This window comes from Struthio camelus, chromosome 12 (assembly GCF_040807025.1).
Source record: "Struthio camelus isolate bStrCam1 chromosome 12, bStrCam1.hap1, whole genome shotgun sequence".
NCBI lineage: Eukaryota > Metazoa > Chordata > Aves > Struthioniformes > Struthionidae > Struthio > Struthio camelus.
The window spans coordinates 16,636,433-16,654,308 of record NC_090953.1 but is presented as its reverse complement, the minus strand read 5'-3'; the positions used below and the strand labels follow the sequence as shown (position 1 = coordinate 16,654,308).

General features: G+C 39.6%; 1 protein-coding gene across 14 annotated transcripts in view; it reads right to left on the bottom strand.

Moving 5' to 3' along the window:
• Positions 1 to 17,876, bottom strand: part of TCF12 (transcription factor 12) — a 180,502-nt gene that overhangs the window by 162,384 nt on the left and 242 nt on the right. For 4 of the 14 annotated variants that reach the window (XM_068959069.1, XM_068959077.1, XM_068959075.1 and 1 more), the window contains exons 1-3: positions 16,372 to 16,577; positions 15,287 to 15,382; positions 14,281 to 14,353 (exon numbers count right to left, since the gene is read on the bottom strand). In XM_068959069.1, coding sequence (XP_068815170.1) covers positions 14,281 to 14,353; positions 15,287 to 15,361 — 148 coding nt within the window. In that variant the 5' untranslated portion in view covers positions 15,362 to 15,382; positions 16,372 to 16,577. Of the gene's footprint in view, positions 1 to 2,745; positions 2,851 to 3,055; positions 3,180 to 14,280; positions 14,354 to 15,286; positions 15,383 to 15,706; positions 15,847 to 16,371; positions 16,606 to 17,876 lie in introns of those variants that run through there. The other 10 variants (XM_068959066.1, XM_068959070.1, XM_068959072.1 and 7 more) reach the window with 6 other exon arrangements.

Below are 17,876 nucleotides of genomic sequence, written 5' to 3'. Positions count from 1 at the left end.
GAAAAAGGACAAATACAAATGTTTATCAACATAAATAAAATTAAGTAAAGCCACAGAAGTTAGATACAAAAGGAGGGAGTGGAAAATGACACTGAAAACACGCGCAAGTAAATTTAACTCCCCTTAAGTTACATGAAGTTATTCCTATTACTCATTCAAGGTCAACCAACCACTTCCCTGAACGGAAGATGTTAAAATACTATCTCCTCTGTCATACTAGTCCTCATCTTGCAGGTGAGGAAACTGACCAAAAACAGGCTTTGTTCCTCAGAGTGACATAGGAACGAACCATGCAGCAAGATATGAACAGAATTTTTGCCTCTTAGCTATGTCCTTTAAAACACAACATTATCTTCTCTTTATTAAGTAATAATACAATCTTGCCAAAAGCTTTTGATGAAGATATTAGTTTCTCCTTTACCTTTTCTAAACTACAAAAATAACAGCACTAAACATCAAGAGTTATAATATTTCCTACATGCAAATTACTAGGTGTGAATCTTCACCAAAAAAAGTCATTAAGACAACAAAAAAATTCACATTTTGAGAAACCTTTGTTTTGTTCATAATTCTAGTATTCTGTTAACCCTTAATTTACCTGATCTGATAAAACAGTAATATAGCTGAAAACAAAAACAGACAGAAGATACTACAAAGTATGGATTACCTCAAGATGGAAGTTTGTTACGTAAACTGTTAGGTGGATCGCATGAGTTGCTCATTTGGTTTATTTTAGTCATAGTCTCCCAACCATAAAATTCTTTCAGAACTAGAACTTCAGAAGAAATACCTAATTTTCTCGTACTAAGCTCAATTTATATGTTGTCTTTGCTATGTCTGACAAAACAAGGCCAATATTAGGACATATTTACACATTCACAATATTTGAAACACAGCAAGCTCATCTCAGTTTATTTTGGCGAACCTACTGCCACAATACTAAACCTGCCAACTCAATCAGCATCAGCTGCCTTAGAGGCCAAAGAGATGCACAAATCGAACCTTTGTTGGTGCCTTGAAAGACTTTCACCCAAACCTGACTTGAGACTACCTGGCAATATTTAGAGGAAACTTGGGTTATCAGCGTTGTGTTTGTTCCCAAGGATAACTAGAGAGCATCAGCATGCAAACCTCTGATGCAGCATTAAATGTGCTTAAAAAGGGAAAACAAGCCTCGCAGACTCTAATTTCCTTGGTTCGCGTTCTCAGTGTAATCAATTCCAAACTCTCCTCCTACCTATCAGGTCACTGTGCCAAGGTCACTGACGTGTCTAGCCAAGCTAGACCAACACATAGGGAAACTCTAAGTAACAAGTCACGCCTAAACTGCTTAAAGCAGCAACTCAGCTGAAGCTGAGGTGAGCCAAACTGAAACTAGGCTTCTTTCCTACACTGGGAAAGGGGCAAGAGGGGACAGGGAATAAAAAGCAAAAGCCAAGCTAAAGAGCACTAGCATGGCATGCATACACCTGCTGCAGCAGGCAGAAAGTTCAAGTACAGATAAAGCATTAACTGGGGAACTTCATTCTTCCCTAATTTCACTTGGAAGGTACAGAAGAATCAGGTGTTTATTCTCATCTATGTCTATCATTTCAGAGAGAATCATGAAGCGAAAGACACGAAAACCTGTACATAAAAAAGCAGTAAAGGATGGAGCAACCTATATGGTAATTTCAATATTCTCTTCTAGAGGCTGCTTCAATAATAGAAGAACTCCTAAAAATTAGAAAACCCCAATTCACATTAAAGAGTATGCTATATGGTATTAATCACATGAAATTTTTTCTTATTTAAAAACATGAATATCAAACAACTTTTAAGCTAAGAACTATAAGAAAAACCGGAAAAGTTTTAATTGTCTCTTGAAGGGTTACAGTTAACTTCATCCTCATAGCACATGTGGAAATTGATGTTACTGCTGTCTCAAGTACCTATACAAGTTGCCTGAGAACTCCAACATTTCATTTTGGGGATTAAAACAGCATGTGTTAATACATACATATTTTGTGTGTGTATATAGGTATGTGTGCATACACACACACATATATCCACATCAGATGGGACACATTTATTGAGGACACAAGAGACTCATGGGACCCAAGAAACGTGCATCCTTATCTTAATTTAATAAGATCATACTCTATAGAAGAAATACATACTTATATACAAAGACCTATCTCTGCTTGTTGAAAAAGTCAACCAATCTAAATATAAACTCCAAGTGAATACAGAATTCAAATGCTGCCACAAGTGATTCTCCCTCTTCCCATTAGCATCACATTTAGTATCCCATACCACAAATAATACGGAAGCCTGGCAACCTTTTCACTTAGGAAAATACCAGGTTGAAAAGCATTATAGACAACGAAGTGTCTTTTCACAACCATTTTGCACTAACCAAAAGCATGGAAGTAACTCTTCAGAATAAACTTCCCAAGTACTAATAGGGTCAAGTATTGTAGGAAATTAAACTTGTAAGTCATATAATTGATACTTTTGCAATAAACGCTAGTTAGCTGTGATGGCACCTCAACCTATATATGCATTCATCCACATTAAGTATAAAGGAGTTGTTCATAAGGAAATTTTAAAAGTGTTTTCCAATTGACAGCTTTATGAACAGGGGTTCAATCCACAGTTAGCTGTGAAAAAAGAAACTCATGTATTTTAGAGAAATCTATTCTTCCTGTTCCTTTCGCTACAGTTATGTGCTAATACTGACAAGATACTTTCAGATCAACATACCAAGCACTTTAGGAGATGCAACAGCTCTGCCAGGAATTCTGCCTTCAAAAGGACTTTCATTGCTATGGCAACAGCATGTTCTTCAGGAGCCGAGTCAGAGACAACCTATGACACACACAGGAGATGTCCGAACTCGGAGGGAATCCTCACCGCAGCACAAGTCACCTTGTAATACACGCACCCACTTTCATTTGCAGGAGTATAAGATACCAAAAAGGTTTTTTTTGTTCATAGTTCACAGGGCACTTAGGCTATCTAAAAATAAGCAGCTGCATCTATAGGAGAAGAAAGCGCAGAAAGTGCCATTTACCTTCTAAAACCAACGTTGACTATTCAGAGGCCAAAAGGAATAGACCTTTATCACAGAACATAAACTGTATAATACAGCACCTTCCATATTCAGGTCTCTACCTCCTCTCCAGTCCCAATTTCCCCTAGCAGGATGGGGGAAAAGGAAAAAGGAAGTGTTAGTGCAAAGTAAATCAGCAGATGATTGAAGCAGTCATTAAGTACTCAACAAGTATCTTGAAAACAGAAGCAGGTTTAATGACTGAAGGACACACAGAAATAAGCTCTGTTTTTAGTGTATCACTCAAAGGATGTAATTTCTTATAATGCTTCACCAACTACCCAGAAATGAATTCAAATACAGAGCCTTGACATGTCTTGAAATGTATTCATCTAACATTTAGACACTTGAATTGCTATGTCATATTATATTACCCCGATATTTGTAAACGTTTATATACCCCTACATAGAAACTAGCCAGTTATTCAAGTCATGAAATAAACAAATGCAAGCCATGCATCCATTTCTGCATTTTTATTATATGACTGTTCTCAAACAGCAATCCCAAAACCAGCCTGCTGTTGCTCACCAAATTCACTCATTCCACAGGGTCAGATATATCTTTTCTTTAACACAATGAAAAGTATAACACCACAGTCACCTTTTTCACATTCTTGACAACCCTGGAATAGTTTAGCAACCTTTAAGATTAATTCCAGTTGTACATGACAGAGCTCATATACCGAAAACTAATATACAAACAGAAACTTCCTCTTAAAGAATCACAATCTTCCGTAATACCTTGACAGAAAGGGGGGGGGGGAGGGGGGTGGAAATCAACTCTTACAAAAGCTGACCATTTCCCACTCTAAAGAAAGTGACTTGCACAAGTCTCTCTTGCTGATTCATGGAGGGAGAGAGCATTCTGGAGAGGGTAAGGTCTCTCATCCTTTAAAGCCTCTCTCCACTTCCCTTTGAAGTATATGGTTTTATCTTTTGCTTTGTTAAAAAAATAAGACCACAGATTATTTGAAGAAACTACTCCTAACGAACCAATGAAACATGAACAAATGAAAGGGAAAACAAGTGTTGGTGGGGGGGAGGTGTGTTAATCAATTGCTTCAGTAGGAGCTTTTTAAATTTGGCATCTTAAGAACACTTGGCAGAAAAATATCATAATGAAGATTTAAAAGTTCCTGCTATAAGTAATACTGACAAAGTTCATGTTCCATTTTTTGTGTGCTTATTATTGTCCTCCAGCAAGGACAGGGAATACAACACTGCAGATACTCTCAAGGTTATCGAAACAGAAGCATTACACAGACAGGAGAGCACATATTTTGGACATTGTATACATGCATACACAGAAAATGACACAGATATGTATTTATTTTATAAATATAATTATGGGGAAAAACAATGACTAACTACACAATTCAATCACCTTTGCATCTAAGCATCACAAGCACTAATCTTCAGAAGACATGCGACAAAATATAGCCATCCGAACTCTGCAGTAGTAAGCACTACACATCATTTATAGAAATAAACAAAAGCTTTTCATTACTCTAGAACTCGGTCATCTTCATTAAATCACCATCTCCTCTTAAAAGCCTTAGCTTCATTTAGCATTCATAAAGATGAAAGAGCAGATACCCTCCTTATGGATTACTTCTCTATTACAAGAAAATGTTTTGCACGTCAAAAGCAAACATTAAAAGATTAAATGATGTTGTCATTGCTACTCTTGTTTATTTGCAGAGGGCAGTGAATAGAATTGCAAAGAAATAATCAGTGATTATTTTAAGCTGTGTTCTTTTGCAAGGATTACGAGTCATGAAGTTGCTGCATGAAGAAACTGGAACAAGTATAGGTGTCGCATTCAAAATCATCAAAACACCACAATATAAAAAAAATGTTTGTCCTACAAGCAAAGCTGTCTGGTTTAATCACTTCACAGAGTGGCCACAATAGCTCTTGGGATTACATCAAGACAATAGTATCTTGCATTCAAATAAACAAAAATAAAAACAAAAATAGTGAATTGCACGCTCCTACAGAACATTAAAAATACTTTTGAATTTTCTTGAAGTGCATTTATCACACACTAAATTCAGCATCCAAAGGAACCGTGTGCTTCCACACCACCCTACTAGCACATCAGAGTAGGAAATTCAAGAGGTATTTGGTTACGAGATCTCTACAGCATACAAAAAGGTGGAATTAAATGATTTTATGCTGGATTTATCTACCTCTTTAAGGCTTTAACCATGTTTTCTGACAGAACTAGAGAATTCAATTTTGTAAAGCAAAGTTATTTTAAATTACATTCTTCATACACTTTATGTGTTGTATGTTAACAGCTATGAATCACACTCAGTAAGTTTTATATTTGGCTAATTCTTCCCGCTAGTTCCACCCCTGTTGCCTCATTCAAGAGGAAAACTGTTTATTTTGGAGTTTTAAATATATATTCAAGTTAAAAGGTCAGATAGTACATACAAAAAAAACACCCATGTGCATGCAGTATTTATTTTAGACAAGATGTGGAACCACTCAGTCCCCGAAGGATTTCGTTGATAAAAGCTGGACATGGAAGAAGATGGGAGTACTCTAAATCAATTCACTCCTCAAAGAAGAGGATACCTATTAAAATACTGCACATCGACAATATATTTTGGTCAGTCTAAACAGAGTAAAAACTGACACCAGACAACGCTACAGATTAAGTCAGTCCTTGTTTATGCAGAGTCAATTTAGTTTACACTTCATTACAGTTAAGGCACAGCACATGACATTCATGGTTTGATATTCATTGGTATTTTACCTGCAAAAGGCACACAACTCTAAAATTGGGGTTTTGTTTTACTAGATTTTTTTCTTTACATCTATTCATCTGCCAATTCATCTTTGTATTTAAAAATTGAGAGATACAATGCTTTTTTTTTTTTTTAATACACAAAAAGCAAGGCTCAGAACATGCTTAAATAAATCTCCAACTCATAACAACTTAAAGTTCCTCTGTGTTCCCACTGCTTCATCTTCATCAGCAGTAAAGAGCTCTCCAAGAAATAAGACTCAAACAAATTTTTTCCTGAAGTTTTTTTCCAGACAAATAAGCAGCTAGGACAGTGAAGACAAATGGCTGAACTTATCACTAGAGCTCACCAGCAAAAAGTATAAATAGTGAAAGACTTCTGGGAAACTCCACATAATTAACGCCCTGTTAAAGACATGGAGATACTACTGTTTTTGCAGCTACAACCGATACAGAAAAAGGAATCCGTACTCCCACGCTTACAGAGAAGATATAAGCAATCTCTGTAGCACATCAGGAATAAAAATTCAGGTCCACTACAATAAATAAGATTTGTTTTGGAAGAACTGTTATTCATTCAAAACTGTCAAAACTATCTAAAAATATCTACCTATTTTTCCACATACCGCTAAAGAGAAATTCTATGCAATACCAGAAGTATGCACTTTTCAGCTTCTTGTTTAGAGTTCAACAGTACGAGCAGTTAAGTTTTCCCTGGCACTGCTATGGACTTATACAACTTCCTTGTCCACTAGGAAAAACTTACTTAGTTTTATGTTTAAGTTTTGTTAGCATTTCTAGAGAGCACATCAATTACTATTACCCTAATTAACAAGGCTATAAAGTAAATCTTTTATCAAGTCCCTTCCTCTTCCATCCTCCACGCCAAGTACTTACTTAAAACATCAGCAATACTTATCTGATGTGCTGATTTGAGATTTTTTCTACATTATATCAAGAAGAACAAGAAGTTCATTTCATTTCATTCAGAGCAAATTCGAGTATTTCAGCTCCTTCTTTCCAAAAATCACATCCCTAACACACAAGAAGAATCTAACAACGTCCTAAAGATTGGTCGGGTACATTTTAGCCTGATTATCCTCTGAAAACAGGGAGACATTATTAAATATAACAAAAGCTGCTTTCTGACCATTCTTGGTATTCAGTTAACATCTTCACCAAAAAAGTATGTCCTTTATGTTTTTGAAAGACGTGTTTACAAACACAGCTTTGTTTTACAAGTGAAAAACACAAGGCATTCATTCAAAACATTTAAAAAATTATCAATTATGTCATCTTAGACTCATAATAGCAACAAACTTACCCCTACAACCATTCATAATAAATGCAAATAATAGATTGTAGAATTTAAAAAGCTTACAAACACTCCCTATTTGATATATTTAATAAAACTGGAAACTTCTAGACTTTCTTATTAAAAGGGAAACACACACACACACACAAAGGAAGGTGTGGTCATGATTTTTTAAGGCAGGACAAAAAAAGAGAGAGAGAGAGATTAAAAATACATTTCCTATCCTATAGAGATCATTATGCACTGAAATAATATTTTTTCCCCGTTTCTTCCAGGGCTTAATTACAAAATTGGCCATTAAGGTGTACATACCTGTTAAGCCCTGCTACAGTATTAAATAACAACCTGCATCAAATTCATATGCAGAAGAAAATATTGCCTTTTTTATTTACCATTTAAATTTAGTAAGTCCTTCTCTCTTTATAGGATGGCATACAATAACAGGACTAAACAAAATCTACTATATACATTTCCAGAAGTGCTAATACGTTAAATCACACAACTTTTTTAAAAAAAAGCTTCTTACAGGACACATTTTATTCAATAAAATTATTTATTAAAATCGAGTTGTCAAATATGAAACCTGTGGATGCTCTTCATCATCTACAGTTATATCGGGAAAAAATTCTGTAGAGCAAAGATGTACTGTCTGGGGAAGGGGCAGGTCCCAATATTGTGTAGATCCACATCATAAAGGAAAGGACAAGGCATTATTGTGCCTCCAGACCTTTTAAAACACCTAAAATTAACGTTGCAAAGCTCTTCCTTGTATTGCAACACTAACTTTAATGCAAGGATTGAAGGTGAGACGCTATGCTTGTTAACAGTTGTCATATCACTACTCTCAACCAGGGAGAACTAACTGCTGGAAATCTCAGATTAACCTCTCGGAAGAATGCATTCTACAAACCCAATACATCAAATTAGTTTCCTGCATTAACAACGTAAAGTACATCTCTAAACAGAAGAAAGACTGAATGCTACTAGAAATACTAAAATTAGGTATTCAGAAGACAGCAAGGAATTTCTTATCAATTGACATGAGGTTTATACCATCAACTTAAGTGATAACAGCCACATTTTCAAAAACACAGCCAACAGCAATAAATGATTGATGAACACCCACTTATCTGGTCCACAAGCTATATTGAGAACACCTAGCTATTCTAATAACTGTTGTAACTTCTGCAAAGTAGTTTGATACACGTGAAAGACAGAAGTTATTCATATTTTAAATATTACTTCAGGAAATTGTATTAGGGGATTTAGTATGAAATAGTTCTAATTTCCAGGAATGTCAGAAATCAAAACCATCCAGTATTTTTTCACAATCATAAAAGATGCGGTATCCATGTGAGAGCATAAACTCCTTGCAGGAGATTGCCCACTTTAAAGTTGGGCTTCCAGCTCCCTCCATTTGTCCAATGGTTTTTTTCCCTCCTTTTTCTTAATCAGTATGATTAAAGCAGTTGCTTACCCCTTTTATATGCTGTTCTTTTCAGGACTGTTCATCAAGCAAGCCTCTGACAACTTATCTTTCCAAAGGCAGGGGAAGGGGAGGAAGAAAAGAGAGAGCAAGAGCAGGAGAGAGACTGCCGATAGGCAAGCAGTGAAGTGCCTTATTCACTAGCACAATATTATCCTTCTAGCAGGTGAGTGACCCAGTCCAAAACCCTCACTTCACTGGGGTTCAGCCCGTTTGAAGGGTAATCCACAAGGCTCCCCTACAAACAACTAGGGAAGAGAGAAGCTAATGATTTTCTTGGTTTTAGGTAAGATGCTTCTAGAGTTGTTCACAGGCTAGAAGAGGACTGAATTTAGTGCTCCTCAGACCAAAGATTACCAGGTTACCAGGTTACCAACCAGGTTACCAGGCCTGCCAGTTTGCTTTTAGCAGAGTTGGAGAACAAATTATGTATTAAATATAAAAATAATTTAAATATCACTTAGCTGCATAATCTAATATTTATTTTAACAGGCTGCCCTTGACCTCTACACACAGTAAGCTTATTTTCTTTTGAACAGCTAACAAAAAGATACAGGATCATAACATATTTTGGATGACCAGGCAAGAAACATAGATCAAAGTCCTCAGATACAGCCCTTCCACCTTCTTCTATTTAAAAGAAAGACAGCGTTTGCCGTGGACTAACACTTTATTGCTGAAGAACCAGACTACATCTCTCATCAGCTCCTTATATCAGGGATTAGGAGCAGGCACCAGAGATTTCCTATACCCCAAAAGGACACTGCACCTGAAACACACACAAAGCAACAGCAGAGAGAATTGATTCTGCTGAGGAATTAGTTCCCATGATTTAAAGAAAAAAGAGAGAGAGAGAGAGAGAGAGAGAGAGAGAGAGAATAACATATTTTGAAAGGTTAGCAGCATTAATTTGTGTATAAGAAAAGTCTCATCTTTCTGCAGTTTTCACCATAAGAGTGATTTGACTGTCACAATTACGAGTGTTTTTCTCTTCAATATCGAGTCAATATATATTAATGAACGTAGCATTTGAAATATTGCCCATCCACATTACTATACCAAACTTTTTATAAAGAACTGCTGACATCACATTAGAAAGGAAATATGAGTTTACAGGAACAACACAAATAGCACTCATGTCAAGTTTTACTAGTTTTGGAAACACTGTTTGGTAACTTAATAGATGTACTAAAGTAGAACTACCAGTGCCTCTGCTTTGAATGGGGGGGGGGGGGGGAGTGTAATTTACAGTCACTCAAGTTAATGGGAGGCTAGCAACTTCAGTGGTTTTGCATCAAGCCACTAATTAGTAGCCTAATCATTTCCTTTCAAACTCAACAGATTATTGAACGGTTATTGGACGGAGAAGTGGAAAGGGCAACGGCCTGAATTTGCACACAGCAGTATCCAAGCAGATACATTAAGAGGTTGTTTTGCATGCAGGCCTAGTATGAGAACTTTCTGAGTACATGTAAGATTTGTGCCCCAAGTTTTCTGTGCACAAATGCGTGTACTCAGTCTTCAAATGCTTCAGAAGAATCTTACAGGCAATGAATGCATCGTATTTTGACTACTTAGCTTTGAATATTTCCTCTTACTTTAAACCCTTCCCACATTGTTTTCCATTAGACATGTACATTATCTTACTCCAGCTTTTTAGCTGAAATGTTGCATGCACACACACAGCCACACAAAAATACTACTATCTGTATAAGTAGAAGGCTACAAGGATTGAAAGCAGTAGACTATAGGCCACATAAGAAAATACTGTCTCAGATCATATTCTTTATTAAAAACTAAAAAGTTATTTGCAACTAAGTTTTATTCTAAGGTACCATGCCCAAGGTTAAAAGTTTTCCATTACTGAGAAAAAATGAAATTTTGAGATCAAACCTACTGGGAACCATGGAAATATTTCAATATTATTGCCTATGGCAGGCAGTATATCTCTGTATTGTAACTGGATCTTAATGGAGAGCCTATATTAAATGAACAGCATAGGGCAAAAGGGATAACCATCCAGGTTTTGATTAGCATAAATTTTGTGGTTTTGACAAAAGCAAACAAGATTTAATTGTAAATCATGTTCACTGCTATTGATCATAGCAGCAAACCAGAAAAATTTCATTTTAAATAAAACCTGCAAAAAGTCTGGTTAATTAAACTAAAATTAAGAACCCTGACAGAGCATATCTCTGACCTTTGTCGTCGTCTTTTATCATTTCTAAGGCAGAAATCTTTATCTGAACAAGTTAGTTTTGGAAGAGGAGGAGGAATCGAAAGTTTTGTTTTAAACAAGAAGTATTTACAAGAGAAACTGAGGAATATTTTGTAGTTTAACTCACTAACTTAGATATCTGGTTATTTTTCCCAATATGATTACTTTCACCAGTAGTCTGACCAAGTTACTTGACTTCATCAGCAGCTTACATGACTTACTATGATAAGATACTATGATGCACCAGATTAGTTCACTTATTTCATCTGCAGCTTTCATTCATAACTGATAGACCTGTAGAAAGGTAGCCTCCCCCAACACCAGACATTCCTAGACATTTCAGCTATCCTTTACTCAAAGCACACTGTTCCTATATTAATCCATGACAACCTTTTCCAAAAAATATATATATATATACACACATAAATATCAGCCATTTTACTTTTCTTTATGTAAACTGATTACACATATATTTTTATAATACCTAACAACAGAAATACTGCAGAAGCATATCAGATCAAGCTTGTTATGTAAGAATTAATAGCATAAACCCTAGTATTCCCAAAACTTGAGAAAACCAAACCTGAAAAACAAAAACAACCTATCCATCCTTTAACACCTAACCTGACCTTTTAAAATGGGGGCTGGGCCGGGCAGGGGGGACAGGAAAGGCATCATGAGCATTTCTTCTGATTTAGATTTCCCAGAAATACACAGTCTTAAAAGCAAACTCATATGAAAATAAGTTGTTTGCACAGTTCTTGCTTACTGAATGGGGGCCATTAAGCTGCTTCTTAAATCACTGATAGGCTTGGGGGGGGGGGAGATATTTATTTATTACATTTCAACAAGAAAATGGGTTCTATCATAACTAACAAGAAATAAACATAGTCTTACTCCAGCAAATAAAAGAAAACCACTCTCCTTTGGTATATTTGTAAACATATCAAAAAAGGTAAATAAAATGATTTTTAATGGTAAAGACACTGAAGTAAGCTATACTGCCCTAATTGCAATTAAAATCACAGAAAGCCTCTTTAAGAGGTAGCATCATCATGCATTTAAAGAAAAAGCACTTTTTAGAAACCTATACATACCGTGCTTTTTGGTACTGGATAGTTCTAAAGAATAAATACCTTTTCCTCTCATGTTTCTGTTTAAAAACTGACCTCCAGTAGCAAGAAAAACAAATTACAGTGTTCAAACATTGTTGGTCCTACAAGGTACAGAAAGCTCAAAATTAACCCAGATCAAAATTAAATCAGAGCGCCAGAAATTAAATGGCCCATACTTCATCAACCATCTCCACAAGGTCTTTCTACAATGCTTAACTCTGGCTCAGAACACAATTAATATAGAAGTTTGCCACCACTTACTCCTACAGAGTAATCCTGCTAGGTCAAGGCTTAGGTCCTTGTAACATTGCAAAAATTAACACATATAATTTCACTAACCAGTAAGTCTCTGCAACTAAAAACACTGAATTAAAAGCCACAGCTATGTACCATTATCTTTTTCCAAGGGGATTTCTATTGAGATTGTAGCTTGTTTGTCAGCTGCAGTGCATTCCCTCATGATTGGTATCTGTGTGATGATATCCTGTATCAGACAAGATTAAGCTCTTCAATAAAGAAATTCAAGAAGTTAGTAATAGTTTCCCCTAACAAGTTAAGTATTTTGGCATTCTCTCTTTTTACGAGCCAGTGCTAGGGGAGAAAACAGAAGAGAAGGAAAAAATGTTGCCTACACAAAGGACAAGCCGTAGTACCGTAGTAGACTGATCTAATATCTTAATTAACTATGAGAGCTTTATTATGCAGAGAATTATTTTCCTTGTCCAGAAAAACAAGGTATAGAAGGGAAAAAATCCTCAGGTTGTGCTCCCCAAAATAAATTTTAGCTGTCTGAACCTCTTAAAACAAGCTTTTGAGAAATAACTGTCTTAAGTGGTCATGCAAATTAAATAAATAAGCAGATTAATTACATTGTATATGGAAGTGCTATCTTACTATTAAAATAATTTAACTTACATGTAAAGATCAAGGTAAAACCACTTATGTTTGGGGAGGGGCAGAGGGGAAGAAAAATACTTCCCTAAATACATATCACAGTTATTGCCCTTGCTACATATTTTCATTAAATTAAATGGGGTAAAAATAGTCTCTGAAGAGTTTGCACAAGCCTATAACTTAGAAGCTTTTTTAATGTTTTTAAAAATAAAAATTCTACAGCGTCACTAAAATTCAAGGCATCAGCTCTGGCAACATATGAAGTAAACAGGTAAATTTAGTATAGAATTTCAAGCAACTCCTGCATTGTGCTCCTGTGTTAGCATTCTAAAAATTTATTTTCATTAACTAAAAACAAAAATATCACTTCATTGTATTCACACGAATTATACCTCAGGAAAATAAAAACATATTATCAAAAAGTTACTCCTTTATTTGGAGGGAATAATAAATACATTCTTTCCAAGAACTATACAATACAAAGTATCTTTTAAAAGAAAGTTACACTTATATTTTGTATTACAGGCTCAGTTCAAAAGTCTCAGGAAACAGACATGAGGTGGTCCTCAATGAAAACAGCAAGCAACAAAATATATGCAACATGTAGCTACAGTTACTCATTTTCAAGATGCATTGATAAAGCTTCAACAAAGAAGAACTGTATGTCAGGGCTTTGAGGACTACAAAGTACTAGAAAATTGTATTATCTTGTACTAAACTAGGGTCCCAATGGGGAGAGGAGAAGGGGATAGAAAAAGGCAATCATTTTTGCCTTTACATATTGTTAAAATGCACATATAATACTATGACCTATGAGGACTTGCGCTTGTGCCAGTAAATAAAGTTTTAGCAGCTCGCTATAGTAACACAATAGAATAGAAGAGTAACCAGTAATATCTAGCTAGTAACCCTTAAAATTGTAGGATTTTATAGAAAAGACAGGTACTAAATAACACACTTTCCTCAACAATACGTTTTTAAGATCTGTTTTTAAGTCAGGAGTATTACATTACTTGGCGTTTTACTTAAGTGTTTTCTCCTTTCATGTAGGCACTAGGAAATACTTACTGAAGAGAAGTTCAATTTTATCAAACAAAAACAAAGAAGCCATTCATTTTTACTGTAACAGATAAACAACTCATATGTCAGTATGACTAGAGATACTTAACATTTCACTGTATTGAGATGAGTGGTCTAAGGCACATAAAAGGAAGACTGTGGCCGAAGTTAAGAGCAAAATGTCTAATCAATTCAGACGAAAATAGGAGAGCTCTACTTAATTTGAAAGTCTTATGAGACTATGTACAAATGAAAGACTACCATACTTCAAGTACACAAACACTGTGCTACAACATATAAAGTTCATGCAACTAGGTTTTGATATCTCAGATGCATCCTACCTGATCCACTGAACTGACTACTTCCTAACGTAGTTGGTCTGGTTTTCCCACTATTAACAGGTGGGGAAAACATCTGCAAAACAAGAAAAAGATGTGTTTAAGTTGGCATTGAAACAGTGTGCTAAATTATTAATCTGGTCTGTAGACTTAACAAAGATTGAATATAAAACAATTAACGCATATTTCTACTAGAAAATAAACAGAAAGTTGATGCATGTTCCAAGCCATAAAATAATCTAAAGTACTCCTTTGCAATTTATTAGTACCAGTAAATTCTCCATTGTACAAAGAAAAAGAAAAAGAAAAAGAAAAAGAAAAAGAAAAAGAAAAAGAAAAAGAAAAAGAAAAAGAAAAAGAAAAAGAAAAAGAAAAAGAAAAAGAAAAAGAAAAAGAAAAAGAAAAAGAAAAAGAAAAAGAAAAAGAAAAAGAAAAAGAAAAATTTATATTATTATTGCAATTTAAATTAGCCATATAGCATAAATTTTATTAGTCAAAATATATTTATTACTGATCTATGAGTTTAAAGTCATTTGACAGAGACAGCATTTGTAAGGTGGTAGAGTTTTCTATTTTGTTCATAAATCAAGCACCTATTCAAGAGTCTGTTAAAAGTATCATACAGAAAATCTCACCTATAGCTTTCCAAACCAAAATTACAGTAAAAATTATCAATTAAGACAATGGTAAATTTTCTTTTTGTTTGTTTCTTCTTTTTTCAAATAAATAAATTATATAAAAAAGGCAAAACTGCCGGTACCATACACCAGCTTTACAAATGTTAATTATTAGATTATGCCATCAGTGGGTCAGCCTGATTTCAACCAGTTAAACCAATTGACCCAGCTGGCATTACAGTATTAAATCTGGAAGTCTAGACATTACATCAAAGTTCAGGTGTCCGGCTTGGCCGAGACGGCCCCAGCCGAGGCCTGCGCGCCGCTGCCCCTACTCCTCAGCTCGCTGTAGGGCGGAGAAGCCCCAAGACCTCCAAGGACAGATATCCTACCGCGCTGAAGTCCAGCAGGTCGCTCAGCTCCTTGTCCGTTCCGATAGCGGCCATCCTTTGCTGCTGAGAATTCATCTTCCTCGCTCCTACTGCGTCCTGGGCACCGGAAAGAGACACGGGGGGGCCTCACCGCGGGGCGGGGGGGGCAGGGGCCGCGCCGCCGCGCGTTACCAGACGGCCGGCCGGCCCCGGCAGCTCCCCAGAACCAGCCAACTCTCCGCAACTTTCCTCGGGCTCATTTTTCTCCCTCCCTCCCTCCCTCCCTCGCTCGACTCAGTCTCTCCGCCGCCTCCAACAACTCCCGGACGCGCCGTGACGGGGCTGCGGCGGCGGCCGGCAGCAGTGAGCTCACCGCCGGCCGGCGGCAGCCCGCCAGCGCCCGCCGAGCCCGGGCGATCGGAGAGGGATTAAGTGACTCACTGTCTCGGCAACAATGGGGCTGACAGCCCGGGCCGCCCGCGCCTCCGCGCGGCCATGTCCGCCCGCCGCCGGGAGGCGGGACCGGCCCCGTCCGCTCGCCAGGCGGGCGGTGACCGCCGGCTGCGGAGCCGCCGCCGGCAGGCGGCGAGGGAGGGAGGGAGGGAGGGAGCCGCCGCCGGCCCCCCCGCGCCCCGCACGCGCGCACGCACGCGGGGAGCGCGCGCCGCCGCCAAGGGGCCGCGCGCGCGGGGAGAGGGGAGGTGGGGGGGGGGAGGAGGGGCCGGCTCCTCGCCTTGCGCCCCGCCGGGGGCCGCGGAGCCGCCGCATCGCCGCTGCCCTCCAAGTTTCGGAGCCGCCCGGCGCGGCGCTCCCCGCGGCCGGGCCGGGCCGGGCCGAGCCGGAGCGGAGCGCGGCGGCGCCGCGCGGGGACAAGGCGCGTCCGCAGCGCCGGCACCGCGGCTCCCTGCCGCCGGCACCGCGGCCCGCCGCAGCGCCGCCCCCGCCGGCCGAGACCCCCGCGCCGCGACCCGCCGCCCCTCGGGCCCCCGGAGCAGCCCCGCTGCCGCCGGGCCGCGGCCCCTGCCCCTCGGAGCGCCCGGCCGCCGCTCCCTCCCTCCCCCACAGCTCTCTCCAACTTCTCCCCGGCCGCCGCGGCCCGCGCCTACCTGCTGCCCCGGCGAGCGCCGGTCACCGGGGCCGAGCGGGCGGCGGCGGCGGCGGGGGCCGCGGGCTGGGTGCGAGGCGACGAGGCGAGCGCTCCCCCCCCGCTGGAAGGAACTTGTGGGTTTCCCTTAGGCAGACATTTTTTTGCTTACAGAGCCTCAGCACCACGTTCAAGGCTCCGTCTCCGTATCCCTCCGCGCCGAGCGCCGCCACTCGCTTAACCCTTGCGGCGCCGCGCCGGCCGGCCGGGCGGGGAGGAGGGAGGTGCCGCAGCGCTGGCCGCGGCCCCCCCGCGCCCGAGCAGCGCCCCCGGCCCCGCGCGGGCGGCCGCAGCGCCGGGGAGGGCAGCGGCGACCCCGGCCCGGCCGCGCAGGGACCCCGCGCCGGGCCTCGGCGGGGCGGGAGAGGGGCCGGGGGCGCCGCCGGGCCCCCCGCGGCCCCCAACGCCACCCGACCCGACCCGCCGGCGGCGCGGCGCGGCGCACCCGCAGAGCAGCAGGACCCACGTACGCAGCTGCAATCCCCAGGGCACGGCACGCTTCAGAATACCGCAAAGGGCACCCATACAAGCACCCCCTCCAACTCATCCACGTGGGCTAGCACACACATCTCAAAATGTAGCTTTCGTAGCAATATCCATGCTCCAAAATATATTATCGCACTTATCCTGACTCCAGATATCCTAAAATAGGCTTAAACACTTTTAATATATCTATATACAGTCTTACTTTGCAACATAAAATTGCATGTGAATTCACCAAGCTTTAAATGTTAACTGGCAACTTCCCTTTAAATATATAAAGTTTAAAACACATAATTTGCCAAAGCATAAAAATATCTATGTTATGCAAGAACAAACATTCATATAAACACTGCACTCCTCTGAAACGGGTGATGCTAAAGCTGAATTAGCCTTATGGTTTCCATGCTAGAATGGGAAGCAGTGTGTTGAAGAACTGGGGCTCTCTTTTGGGTCCTGCCATTTCTACAGATAAACCATTTTTTTGTGCTCTGTCTCCCTCTTTGCAAAACAGCACTACAAGCCTAGCTTGCAGGGAAGTTTATTTCATGTTCGCAAGCTACTCTGATACAACAGCATAGCAGCCTAATTAAAATGCACTACTTTTCATAATGCCAGAGATTTTGATCCCTGTGCACAACCTGATGCTCTGTTTTATATATAGATCTCTCAAGCCTGCAGAGCCCCCAGGTGGCACCTACTTGCCACCACCTGGGTCTCGGCCTACTACATACCATATAAACCGTGCTCTTTTCTGACCCTAGGTGCTGAGTGCTACATACCCCCTTCTCTCTGAAAGTGATCAGACAATTAAAAAAAAAAAAGCTGCAGCTACTGGTATATTGTTCTTTTGGAGCTAAGGGATTTACAACACACAAGAAAAACAAAAGAGCATTCCTAAAATCCTGGAGAACTTAAAAACCTCCAGGGAGGTAATAAGTGTAGCGAGGAAAAGCATGCCGCTTGGAGAAGCGCTCATCCTTTGGC